General features: G+C 38.4%; 2 protein-coding genes across 3 annotated transcripts in view; one reads left to right on the plus strand and one right to left on the minus strand.

Moving 5' to 3' along the window:
- LOC122063790 (protein NEN1-like) overlaps positions 1 to 2,077 on the minus strand; it is a 5,402-nt gene extending 3,325 nt beyond the window's left edge. The window contains exons 1-3 of the mRNA XM_042627493.1: positions 1,704 to 2,077; positions 1,453 to 1,610; positions 722 to 768 (exon numbers count right to left, since the gene is read on the minus strand). Coding sequence (XP_042483427.1) covers positions 722 to 768; positions 1,453 to 1,610; positions 1,704 to 1,983 — 485 coding nt within the window. The 5' untranslated portion in view covers positions 1,984 to 2,077. The remainder of the gene's footprint in view (positions 1 to 721; positions 769 to 1,452; positions 1,611 to 1,703) is intronic.
- Positions 2,078 to 9,188: 7,111 nt separating this feature from the next.
- The window catches only part of LOC122063784 (integrin-linked protein kinase 1-like), a 32,069-nt gene continuing 27,292 nt past the window's right edge, over positions 9,189 to 13,965 (plus strand). The window contains exon 1 of one of the 2 annotated variants that reach the window (XM_042627487.1): positions 9,189 to 9,823. In XM_042627487.1, the coding sequence (XP_042483421.1) occupies positions 9,506 to 9,823 (318 nt within the window). In that variant the 5' untranslated portion in view covers positions 9,189 to 9,505. The remainder of the gene's footprint in view (positions 9,824 to 13,965) is intronic. The other variant, XM_042627486.1, reaches the window with a different exon arrangement.

Consider the following 13,965-nt stretch of genomic DNA (forward strand, 5'->3'; position numbering starts at 1 on the left):
CCCCCCCCCCCGGCCAAAAAAAAATTCCAAAAACAATTGAACTTGTGCATGAGACCAATCCAAATATAGTTGACGATATTCTGTTATACAATAAATAATTCTCCACATCAAATTAAATTATTCAAACATAAGATTAATAGTCATATCAGTGTTTCTAACAACATCCAATGATACTGATGAATCAAGTTTGAAAGTTCAACTACCAAAGTTACAAGGTCAAACTGGAATTTTATGAATCTAGCATTTCCAACATGTGAGTTTCATTTGTTCTCATCATCAATCTTATTCAAGGTCCAGTGAGGAACAGAGGAATTAAGTATAAATAGCATACTGAAAATTGGAATCTTACCATCAAAATATCATGAATTAATTTACTTTGAATTGATTCATAGATCATTGGTAGGCATGAAGAATCTGAGAACTACTGTCTAGTATTACAAGGAAAAAAATCTAAAAAATTGAAAGAGATACACAACTTCCTGCCTAACGAAATAATGAAAAAACTAATGCTGAGTAGAAGATAGTCTAAGAAATGTGTTCAGGAAAAAAGAAAGAGGAGTCATAGGCTAAGTAGACCTAATATCTCTAAGTAGACCTTGTTGGTCACATCACCTCGGGCATAAGATTTTGACATGTGGTGCAATTGAAATATCTAATAAGTTAGCTAATGAAATCTTACACCGTTAAGGAAAAATAACAACAGAGTAAGCAAACAGAGTACCTATGAGTCTGCTGGCCCAGTCCAAAATAGGTTGCCAGAGAGGCCATCTGCAAAGAAGAAGACCAATATATCAAGAACACAGAAACTTAAATCATGTCAAACTGAACTAATACTTGGTGGTTGTTTTTGATGACACAAATTCACACCAAACAACCAAAACTAATTCGGGAAAACATTGCTCTAAGCTTAATCTAGCGACAAACGAAAGTTAGAATGAGATTCGGCAAGCGGTTTGGATTCCTTCCTTTCATAGGTTGGAGCAAACCCAACATTTACATATGAGATTTCCTTTGGTTGCTTGCTCGACAAGCCAAACTTCACACCGACAAAATTAAAAAGAAGCCAAAACCGAATCTTCATTTCTATAGCTTAGAAGATTCTAGAGACTGAAATTATATACTAGTGAAATCGAAGAGAAACTCAAATCCTCTTCGAGAGCACATGAAAGATAACAAGCACGCAATTACTCAAATCTTTATTGAATTGGCAGGAGGTCCGAAGGATGAACAACAATTTTCAAGATTTGAGAAACGGAAGCCAGAGATAGAGAACCCATGGAATTACAAATAAAATGAGAGAAAGAATGGAAGTAAAAGGCCAGCTCTTCCGAATACTCGAAGTAGTATAATCTACCAAGGACGAAACAGGGAAAACGTAACCTTCAGGTGTTAATTGTGCATTTCCTACCAAAGAAAGATATCAATTGTGCAATAAAAGAGATATTTCAGAACCTTCATGTCTCCAGCTCTCCTTCCAAATCTCTGCGTCAACAATGTCAATGAATCTATAGTTCCCTTAGAGTCCGGAGCCGGACGATTTATCTCCGCAAATGCCTCCCGAATTCGAGCGCAATCGAATTTAACGATATTGTGACCAGCCCAAATTCGACCTTTAAACCAACAAACAAACAAAATCAAAGACTGAGAAAACCTAACTGCTCACACAAAAAACCAAGAATCAGAAAGAAAAAGAGAAGGGGAACCATGGAGGAGGTTGAAGATCTTATCGGCAACTTCACTGAAAGTAGGGGCAGAGGCGACGGCGTCACGGGTGATGCCATTACAGCGGGTGGATGCAGCTGAGACGGAGGAGAGGTCGGCGGGCTTTACTAGGGTTGAATAGCTCTCCAGCTCAACCAGCTTTCGAGGGCACACAAGAATGGCGCCGAACTCTAAAATGGCGAAACCTTGACCCCCTCGGAAAGGAATTGTGGTTTCCACATCAAAGAAGACGATCTCTGAGCGGTCTTCGCTCGAGCCCATCTCTGTGAACTTCTGTAATTAAACTAACTACTCTGCAACTGAAAATGAAAATAGTATCAGACAGGCGAGATCTCGATGACAAGGGACCCGCCAATAGTCGTACCTATTTAAACCTCTTGCTTCCTTATCACCATGGAGGACGATGCCACGTTGTCCTTCCATGCCAGGTGGAAACTCATCATGAGTTTTGGCGCAAAAAAGTAGTACGTTTAATAAAGGCTTTGCTTACGTGGAAAATTTGGTAGTTCCAGATGGGCCCAAAACACATGGATAGAGTGAGAGTGGGGCCCTTATGTCTTGGTTTGGGGTGGGGAGTAGGCCCATTTAGAACCCTTTTCCGGTGAGTTAAGGCTAGACGACCGGAATACTCTAGGTATTATCCGTTACTTCTTGTGAGTGCCCCAGGCAAGGAACATATGAACCCCTGGTAAGGCTCACAAGGAAGGCAAGGAACATATGAACCTCTGCTAAGGCTCACAAGGAAGGCAAGGAACATATGAACCTCTGCAAGCAATCAGGAAACAAACTACAGTTGAATTACGTGCTACGTGGCAGTGTGGCACCCGAGTGTCGAGCACAAGTAATCCCCATCATCCCATATATTTGCCAATTTTTAACTCATAGATATGGCAAAATCAAGTTTTTACAATTGCCAATCAATTTTGAATTTTGATTTCTTTTTTTTTTTTTATAATAACAATTTTGAATTTATTTGCCAATACATAGAAGAAGGTTGGTTGAATTTGAAATTCAACATATGATTAATCCAAGCTATTTACTTGAATTCTTAATTTTTTTTTTTTTAAATATAAGTAAAAAACTTAATGAGAGAACTTCAGATAACAAACATTTCAGATAAATCCGTGAAAAACAAAAAAGAAATACAAGGAAGGGATAAATCCCACGACTTAGTCTATCATGATGAAGCCCCAAGCGAAGCTAAATAGTCCGTGATAAAGTTACCCTCTTGATGCATGTGTAAGAAGTAGACACGAGGGATGGGATGTGCACAACAACCAGCAATCAACGATAATATGATGGATTCTCCAAGGGATAGATAAGCACTTATGATTAAAATATTAATTATTTATAGGTTATCACTTTCAATCCGAACTTGCCAAAAACCCATAATTGAAGCAGTTGAAAATATTTTTCAAATGGCAAGAGCTTGAATTCTTAAATATTTAATAATTAAAAATGTGGTCATGTTCTCCTTCCATTCGTTGAAACTATAATTGCTAGCTATATAATTTGTCCAAATGTTTTAGCCCATTAAAGTTCTCAACTACATGGAGGACATGACCCTCACTTGTCCCCCCTCCATGGAGGAAATTAAGAGAACAGTTTTCTTGATTGGACCTCACAAAGCTCTAGAACCGATGGCTTCCAAGCTGTCTTTTTCCACAAATTCTGGGACTTGATCAAGTTGGATGTCTACCAATTCATCTCCAATTTCTTTCTGAATCTGACCATCCCTGTTGGTACAAACCACATCCTTATCCGCCTCATCCCAAAAAATGAATTATCGGCCTTGGTGGAGGAATTTTGGCCTATCAGCCTTTGCAATGTCACGTACAAATTTATTGCAAAAATAATTGCAACCCACTTGAAAGGATTGTTACACGAGGTCATTTCACCTTTCCAATCTACCTTTGTCCCTGGAAGACAAATTTCAAACAATATAATTGTGGCCCATGAAATTTTTCACTATCTTAATCGAGTGAAGGGCAAAACTGGATGCATTGCCCTCAAACTAGATATGGCGAAAGCTTATGATAAGCTTGAATGGGGTTTCATTCAGGGGATTTTTGATTTCTTGGGCTTTGGAGAACGATGGTCAACTACCTAATTAGCTCCTCTACCTTCTTTGTGAAACTTCGAGGGGCTACTTATACCCTCTTTGAACCCTCCCATGGGATCCGACAAGGCTGTCCATTGAGCTCTTTTCTTTTCATAGTGGCCATGGAAGGTCTATCTCGATTATTACACCCTTATCGGAACCTTAATTTGTTCAGAGGAGTGAAAGTCGCGCGCAATGTGCCGGAAATTTCCCATTTTCTCTTTGCCGATGACACATTTATCTTTTGTCGGGCAACCGAGGCGGATGTTTCCACAATCAAATGTATTTTGGAGCTCTTCTCTTCATTATCTGGACTCACTGTGAATTTTGATAAAAGTGGGAATGCTTTTAGTTCCAATGTCTCATAAGCAACCCCATCCTCCATTTGCAACTTTCTAAGTGTTAAAGGAAATGAATAGGTCAAGCATCTATTTAGGAACTAACGTTTTTTTAAACAGGAATGGAAGTAACAGGTGGGAGTAATGTTATCCAAAGGGTAAGAAGTAAAATTTCTCTTTGGAAAGCAAATCTTTTATACTATGCAGGAAGAACCGTCCTTGTCCAATCTGTTTTGGCCTCCACCCCTACCAACCTCATATCCTATTTTGCCTACCAAAAAATGTTTGCACGCAATTGGATTCCATACAAACTTCACTTCTGGAATGGCGATGGATTTTATCCTAGGAAAGCAAATCTATTAGGATGGAAGAGAATTTGCTCTCCAAAACAATGTGGAGGCCTTGGCCTGCGAAGCTCCGAAACACATAATAAAGGATTTCCTCAAACTTGGGTGGCAACTACTTATGGAAGACAAAGTTCTTTGGATTAGGGTGCTTGAATCTAAATACTTCTCCCATCGGTCATTTTTCCATCCAATAGCTTTTAAAAAGAGAGGCTCACATGTATGGAATAGTCTGGTAAGTATTCTACCTACACTCTGACAAATGATCATAAGGAAAATTGGCAATGATAGGACTACTTCCTTTTGGTTTGACCCATGGATCCCACAAGCCTCAACCCTCACCCCCCCCCCATCCACAGCCATCAACCACCCAACTTGTAAATGTTAGTGATGCCTTCTCAGGCTCAACTTGGAATTCTCAGGTATTAGCTGAAATTTTTTCACCTCAAATAATCTCCTAAATTGTTTTGGTTTCGTTTTCTGACCCTACAGCAAATGATAGTTGGTGGTGTCCTTTATCCCCTTCGAGGAAACTTTATGTTAAATTGGTAATTAAATTCCTCACAACTGGTTTTCCTACTAACCCAATTCGGAACTCCAACAGGTGTGTATGCTTATCTCTATGCTCACATTGGTAACGTTTCTTTTGGAAACTGAATTTTCATCCAAAATTCCAACTCTTTTTCTGGAGAATGGTTCAAGGAGGACTCCCAACTAAGGACAGTCTATAGAAATGGCTGCAAATAAATCCAAATTGTGATCTCTATCACCATCACAACGAATCTGCATGATATACTTTTATTTCTTGTGATTTTACTAAGCGAATTTGGGTAGCCAGCCCATTAGGTCTAAGGACCGAAAGGCTGCAACCACCTTCTACATCCATTAACACTCTGATTATGTATTTGTTTAACTCTGTCTCCCTCAAACCATCTCAGCGGAAATCCTTTTTCACCCAATTTATCATAGGTTGTTATTTCATTTGGTCTCACAGAAACAAGTTGTAATCAGACAGGAAGTGCCCAACCTAGCCGAAATAATTTATAACATTACCCAATGGACTCAAATGACAAGGCCATCAAATGACCATCACGTCACTCAATAGGATCACATCCGGAATTTCCCTACAATCATAACCTCAAATAATAAGCAATTACTACTATGTTCTACCTACACCATTGAAAAGGGTGATGTATATGGGTGGGCCTTTAGCATATTACAACAATCTAACTATATCTCATTCATGGAAAACCATGTGTTGACAGGAAACCATATTGAAGCCAGCGCATGGGCTCTCCTTCATGGGATAATCCAAGCAGAGAAGCAAGGATGGTGCATTGAGGAAGTCTGGAGTGATGATGAGCTTTTGAAAACACTTATTAGCTCGCCTAACCCCACCCTATGGCCCTTCAACACCCTCCCCATTACTTTTTGATGTATATAGTAAAGTCACCAACGTTTTGTTTAAGCTCTGACCCAACAATGAGGGCGTCTTATTTACTAAACATTTTGCTGCCATTGCTGCTACTACCCAATCCCCCATAATCTATGTACCAGACTCTCTAAACTATGTCTAACTTCCTTTAGTTTATAAAGAATTTGGTTTTTATTACCAAAAAAAAAAAAAAGTTCTCAACTACATCAGTCAATGTATTTCAGAGAACTCCATAAGAAAAAAAAAATTATTTCAAAAGCCACAAATGAGTAGTTATGTACCATGCTTTCAGATGAAGAAATTAAAGCTATAGTCTTCAAGATTCATCCCTCCAAATCTTCAGTCCGGATGGACTGTCGGGTAAATTTTATTAAAAGTTTTGGTATATCTTAGGCAATGACTTTAGCTCAGTTATTAATCATTCTTCTATCGGGGTTCTCTTTCTCGAAGATATAAATTGCATTTCATTATCCTAATTCCAAAAATTAAAATAATAATAATAATAATAATAATAATAATAATAATAATAAATAAATAAATAAATAAGAACTTTGAAGGTACCCACCATTCCTAAAAAATTATCTTGAACAATAATTTATACAAAGTCATTGCCAAGATTCTTGCAAACCACCTAAACCTATTCTTCAAAATGTAGTAGATCAGTCCCCAAGTGCTTTCATTCAAAACTGATCCATCTTAGATAATATTATAGTTGCTCATGAGGTCAATCATTTTCTATCATTTGCTGAAATCATAAGAAAAAAGGGAAAGGAAGCTTTTATTGTTCTTAAGCTTGATATGAAGAAAGTTTTTGATAGAATCAATTGGGGATTTTATGAAGCAGTGATGTTGAAGATAGTTTTTCAGTGAAAAAAGGGGCCCTTTTGATTAGGCAATGTATCAACATGGTTCTATACTCAATTATTTCTCGTGACTGATCTGTTACATGGGTTAGGAGTGGCTGCGTGTAACTGGGGTTTACCCTTGGGCCTGAACTGTAAAACCAGATAGGTTTAAGGGGTTCCTCGTTAGCAAAAAAAATCTACACTCAATTATAATCAATGGAGTGCAAAAATGTAGCATTTGGCCCACAAGAGGAACAAGGCAAGGACATTCCATTTCTCATACTCTTCTTCGTCTATGATAATGCCTACCCATTAATGATCTGTGAGACCATACAAAAGATGAGTAATTTAGGAATGAAAATGAGCAAAACAAGCCCAAATCTCACTCATTTTTCCTTTGCAGATGATAAACTTTGCTTCTTAAACGCATTAGTAGTAGAACTAGCCAACTGGGAATGAATCCTTGATAACTACTATCAAGCATCAGACCAACAAATTACCTTTGAGAAATCATAGCTCAACTTCAATGTCAACACGCACCCCGGCCCTCCTGTAGTCAGAAAGAAAATTATATATAATCTCATTTGTAAGGAGACATTAGGAATCTCATATACTAGCCCTACCAACCAATTTTCGGAGATCAAAATCTGAGTCGTTTTGAAGATATTAAAGGCAAATTAATCAACGATATCAAAGGATAGAAATAAAAATTCCTCCCTTATGTAGGGAAGGAGACTCTTGTTAAGTTGGTTACCAAGAGTGTTCCCAACTACGCCATGTCACACTTCAAGCTTCCTAAGCTCTGTTAGTTAAAACGGGAACGGCAAAAAAACATTGTTCGGTACGGGCATGTTTTAAACGGATCAAAACGTGAACGGGACGGTCAAAAACGGTAAAAACAGGAAAAAAACGGACAATACGTGTTTTAAACGTTTATATTTAAATAATACGGTATCAAAAAAAGGGCAATATATAGACATAAATTGGCATAATAATTCTCTAAATACCTAGATAACAATCAAAACAAATATAGATAATATTCATTTGAAGTTTTAAACACGTATCCATTTTTAATATCCGTTTTTTTACTATCAAAAAAATGGATACGCGTTTAAAACTTCAAATAGCCCCGTTCCCGTTTTTTACCGACTTTCTGTGAAACATTCGGCAAACGGCGTTTAAAATGGCAAAAAAATAATTCGGCGTTTTAAACGCGTTTTAAATGCGAATAAACTAACAAAGTTCCTAAGTAACATCGTTTGTCAAATCAATAACGTTGCAAGTTCCTTCTGGTGGGGCCAAACTAAAAATGAAGAATAGTCATTGTATCAGCTCGAATAATCTCTCAATTAGCAAGTGTGTTGGTGGGTGGGGCTTTAAAGAATTTCGCATCCAAAACACAGCTCTTCTAGCAAGCTAGGATGAAAAATAATAACTCAACCTAATCAACAATAGTTAAAGTTCTCAAGAGTATTCCCCTAAAAAACTCATATTCCTTGGGAGTCAAGCTTGGATGAAAACCCTCCTAGGCATGGCGATGGATTATTTATGGGAGGGATGTTTTAATTAAAGTACTTTAATGGATCATTAGTTATGCCTTAAAAGTTTGGTCATATTAATTACATATCATATGGTTTCTGTGTCAGCACGGGGCCAATGAGAGCACATGTCTAGGCATCCAACAGGGGAGAGGCGAGGTGGTTATGTCACCACCCCCTATGCTAGTGTGTAGGAGCACACGATCGGGTAGTGTTCTTTTCTCCTTAATTATTTTATTCAAGGGTTTGGTTGGAAGCGTCCCCGATATGACTCAAAATGTTGGGAGTGTCAAAACAAAGGCTGCAATAATGAGCGGTGTATTGGAAGCGTTATTCCTAGGAGTGGACTCTATTCTAGTAGAATTAGATTCAAAGGAGGTGATCAAATATTTGCAGCCTTCGGCCAGAACCATTCCGCTTGCCATTCATCCAATCATCTTCAACACCTCTTACTTAGCTTCTTCTAATACCGGTTGTAAGTTCAGCTTAATTCTCAGGGACTCCAAAGGTGTCACAAACTCCTTAATTGCAAAGGCCCTGTCTAATCGTGTAAGACAGTCTAACCAAACTCCACTCCATGGTTAATGGAGAATTTTAATTCCCCAACCATTAAGAAAAAAAAAAGCAAAGGTTGCTTAACAGGGCCAAGTTTTCCATCGGAACATGATCAAATATTAGACCAAAAAACCGGCTTAGGACCAGGAATTCCAAGAATGTGTTCCTCTGGTGGAGGCCCACAGCGTTAGATATCATGTCTATTTACCAAACCAACCTTCCTCAGGTGAAGGACCTTGAAGAACGGCCCAAATATTTGGACAGGATGGACTAGGGACCTTGGGTAGTTGGGTGTTGCCGAGTGTTGACCGTTCACCATTGCCTAGTCACAAATCAGTTAAAGGTAAGGAAGAAGTACTGCGACCTCCGCATAAATATGTTTGAAATACATTTACGCACACACTCTCTCCGTCTATCACGTTAAATAGAAAATGCCACTGTTGGATTGCTTCGAACGGATCAGAAAAGAAACAGAAAAAAATCTTTTTGATTAGGAATCATAAAGAAGCTCACAGTTCCAGAGGCTGAGCAGTGAGAACGGGAAGAACCGAATTCGAAGGGAGAGTCACTGTAGTAGTAGTAGCAGCAGCAAAGGATTACAATTTCATTCAATTCGACAGATCTGAGATGAGTGGAAAAGAGGGGAATTCGGAGGATACAGGGACTTCGGGGTCGTCTTCGTCGTCGTCGTCTACGACAACAGCGGAGAAGCAGAAGGCGAAAGCTCGGGTGAGCAGAACGTCTTTGATCCTCTGGTATGCTCACCAGAACGACGCCGCTGGTGTGCGAAAGCTTCTCGAGGAAGACCGTTCTCTTGTGAACGCAAGGGATTACGACAGCAGGACTCCATTACATGTCGCTGCTATTCATGGTTGGATCGACATCGCCAAATGCCTCCTCGAGCATGGTGCAGATGTCAACGCCGAGGATCGCTGGAACAAGACGGTAAATTTTGTCTTCTGATGTTGTTTTGTTGCCAATTTATGACAAATATGGTGGAATTCATTTCAAATAGCCCGTTCCATAATTCATTGCACTCGTCGATTGTTTCCCCCTGTATACAATTTTAACTCTCTCTGTTTATTTTGACAAATATCTCAAAATCATTTTAGTTTTAGCATATGACGTAATTGAGACATTTGAAGCTCGGAAACTTCAATGGATGTAATTACAATGTTACAGTCTTCTGTTCAGAATTGGAAGCTCTCTCTCTCTCTCTCTCCCTCTAAATTCTAGATGGAATACGGTTTCTCTGAAATGCTGAATTAAGTACACAATATTGTGTCTGGAGGTACTCAAAATACCCAACCATCATCCACCAGCGAGTTGTGTTTTAATGTGTGGTTTACGTGTGAAGTGTTCTTTAAGTGGTGGGTGTTCTTACTACGGGAAGTCCATAATTGATGAGCCTTCATGCACAATTGACAAGTTAAATCCATGGAGAATTGTGGAGGATATATAAAAGGAATGGGACGCTTTACGGTGGTGAACCTTGATTGTTAAATTATAGAGCTAAAGTCTACTCTGCATTTCCACAATGTTGTGGGTGAACTAACACGTCCTACTTAAAGAGTCTCTTTAGGGAATTATAGCTATATTTGGTAGGAGGTCAGAAGTCATATTTACTCAGTATCATGTCTCCACCTTTTGCCCCTCTACAGTGCCAAGTCCATTGAGCACGATTTGATCTAAAGAGCACAATTTCCTCTTTCAAAAGATACCTTCCCTTCTACTCCACCAACTTCCTATAAAACCATTTCTACGGTTCTACCTGAGGATCCCATTTGATCTAAATTCAGCTTAACAGATAAATAGGTTGACAGTAGAGAGGAGATTGGAATATATTGTGATGTGGCAAGAGCAGTGTGAATCTTCCATGATGGATTGTATGATGTTGGTTCAGTGCCATGTTGGGATACAAAAGCATTGTTTTCTTCTGTGGCTTTGGTCTCATTTAGGCCCCAAATCCAGATCTTGTTAGGATGATGCTCGATGCAGATTTAAAAGAAAAAGATTTTGTGTTTCAACCAGGTCACTTTGGGTCAGTTTCCGAATCAGATCAAGTCTGTGGTTCATGATTAGAACCAGTTCTTTGGTTCAAATGTGGTTCACAAAATTTCGTCCAAATTATGGGCTCAGTTTGGAAGTCTCTACACAACTTGTGGTCTTAGATTTTCTGGAGTCTTTTTGATGGGTTTCTAGAAGCCCAAAGGATTAGGTTCAGAAAAAAAAAAAAAAAATTGAAAACTGAATCGTAGTGAAAAAAGAAGAAATTCAATAAGTAACAAGCAACAACCCAGATGGGAATGAAATTCTTTGAATGTCATTTTAATGGTCTATGGTCTAGAAAGGTTGTACCCAGTACATGAGGCTCCTGCCACTGTGGGGTTTGGAGAGGGTAATAATGTACACAGCCTTACCCCACTTGCGGAGGCTGTTTCCTGACTTGAACCCATGACCACTAGGTCGCAATGGCTAGAGCAACCTTATTTTAATTGACTAGAATAACTCATAAAAATATGGTTGAAATCAAATGGTCAGATTTGGAGTTATGGATTAATTGACAATAGAACTAGAGTTTAGGGTTTCAGGACAACAGTAAATCAGAAACTTAAAGATCCAATTTGATTGTCAACAGAAGAGTAGAATAATGACAAAAAATTAGATTTAATAAGTGACTATAAATCTGAAATAGAAAATAGAATCTGGTCTTCAAAACAAGTAGAATGAACAATCCCACTTGAAATAGGATTCTAAGGAAATCAGGACCAAAATCAAAATTTGGAACCTTGTGTGTGATTAGAATACTATTTGGTTGTCAAATCTGAAGTTTGATTTGAAATCTCAGATGTAAACAAAGCAATTAGAACATGAAGAATAACTTAACAGAAAACTAGAAAGTACCAACCTGAATCAGTGATAGTTAGACTAGAAGAATACCCAGTCACCTTACGGACATAAACACCCGACCTCCGAAAGAAAACAGCAGAATAACCTCTACTGTCGGCATAACAGAATGGGTCCTAAAACTCAGGAAACATCCTGATGCAAAGAAAAGCAACTTACTAAAATCAGATGGGGACGCCAGTCAGTCAAGGGTAGGGATCTTATGATGGACTAACTCTTCAAAATTCCAGCCAATTCTGATGGTTTGATCAGGAAGTATAAGTGGATCTCAAAATTAGAAAATAGAAACTTATGGCAACCGAACAAACCAGCTATTGGATATGGCTGAAACCACCATCGAAGGAGAGGGCTAGGGAAGGTGTTACACCCCCAAAGTTTGGGCTGATGTTGATGGCCAGAACTGGAGTTATAGAGGGATGAAGATCTGCTGCAATAGAACACCACAGAGGGAGTCACAGGTCAGAGTAGATGCAACAGTGTCTTCACTTTGTATTGGCTTGCTGATAACAAAACTTCAACATCTTGAACAGCTGGTATTGTCACAGCTTTAGTAGGTATTGAACAGCTCCACAGATCCAGGATTGCAGTTGAAATAAACAGAAACAAAGAGGAGAAGAAAGAAGAGAGAGAGAAGGAAGAGTAGGGGGATATGACCTAGGCCTCTCACTTATGGCCTTTGTATGTTGGTCATTCTCTCACCGACTACAATTGCATCTTGCCACTCAACTGTCTCTCAGAGCAACTGGGGCCAAATCGAAAGCAGTTCTTTTTTCTTCATCAAATCATTGGGGGGTTAGATAGTGGGAGGCAGGCAGGATGAACCCTAGGTTCAGGCTAAACACCTATTGGACAGGATCCCAAGTAAACCCAAATCCAAAAAGTCAACAAAGAATCAACCTTCTTAGATGAAGGTTAAACTCTGACAATCAATCACAAATAAATATTAGAAATGTCCTTCAGAAGATGATAATGATCCAACAGTCATATTAAAAGTAATTGAAAATTAATCAAATCTGAAGTTGAAATCCAGAAGAGAAGAGATTTCTAATTAATCAAAATCAGAGAGTTAGATCACCATAATATTCAGGTCGAATCTCACTCTAGAGTCTAGGCTTCTTAGATCAAACCCCAAAAGATGAGTCCGATCTAAGGGCTAGATTAAAAGCAATTTCAAAAACTTAATTTCAGAAATAGACAATTGGCCGAAAACAGGAGTGTTAGAATATATGAGAGCATGTGTTGGTTGGAGGCTATGGATGACCATAGACCTCCATACGGTGTGATCGTATTTGATTCAAGCATATCTTTGTTATTGCCCTATTGGGTTTAGGATAGTTGTTAGCTAAGTTAGAGTTAGTTTCTTTTTCTGATTATGCATTCTACTTTCCTATTTGTGTTATGACATTGTAATAGCTAGTCTATATATTTAATGAAAGGGGTAGTCCCAACCACACAGTTGTGACTCCCAAGTTACACCAATCTCTTTGTCGCTCTCATCTTTCTTCTTTGATTCTGGTTCTCAAATCGTTACAAGGAGAATTTTAATAACATCAGATCAGAACTCAGAGGCTCTGATCAGAAATTAACCTTGGTAAAAGGCCCCTTTGGGGAAGGCCTTTAACTCCTCAAAAACTGACCCAAATCTAATGTTACTCAGACGGCTATAAAACCCGAGCATCTGTAAGGTATGAAAAGTGAAACACTCTGATATAAATCAACACTAAAAGATTACTAGGAATAACAAAGGACTCTATGGAAGGTTTAATTAGCTAAAATCAGGTAATCAAACATAAATCAAAAGTAACAATTGATTGAGAGAATAAAACAGTGACTTAATCTCTGGAAAAACATAGAATAAGAAAAGAAGAATAGATAACTGTCTTCCCACTAAAACAAGGAACAGAATCTCACTGCTCTACACGGATCTTTCATCCCTTACTGAATTGCACGGCATCCATTGAAGAAAACTTCAAACTTCATTCATCTAAATTGTGTGTGAGCCAATGGCTCTTACGAGCTTTATATAGAAAAACTAAATCAAGCTCATAATCTGACCATGAAAGCCAATCCTAATGTTAATAAGTAATAACTATGCATAGTTTAAAAAGGAGCCATAATAACGAAAAAACTTACTCACTCAAGGTGAGGGAATTCAAAGCCTATCTTTAAATAGAGACTAA

This window comes from Macadamia integrifolia, unplaced genomic scaffold, assembly GCF_013358625.1.
Source record: "Macadamia integrifolia cultivar HAES 741 unplaced genomic scaffold, SCU_Mint_v3 scaffold1453, whole genome shotgun sequence".
Taxonomy (NCBI): Eukaryota; Viridiplantae; Streptophyta; class Magnoliopsida; order Proteales; family Proteaceae; genus Macadamia; species Macadamia integrifolia.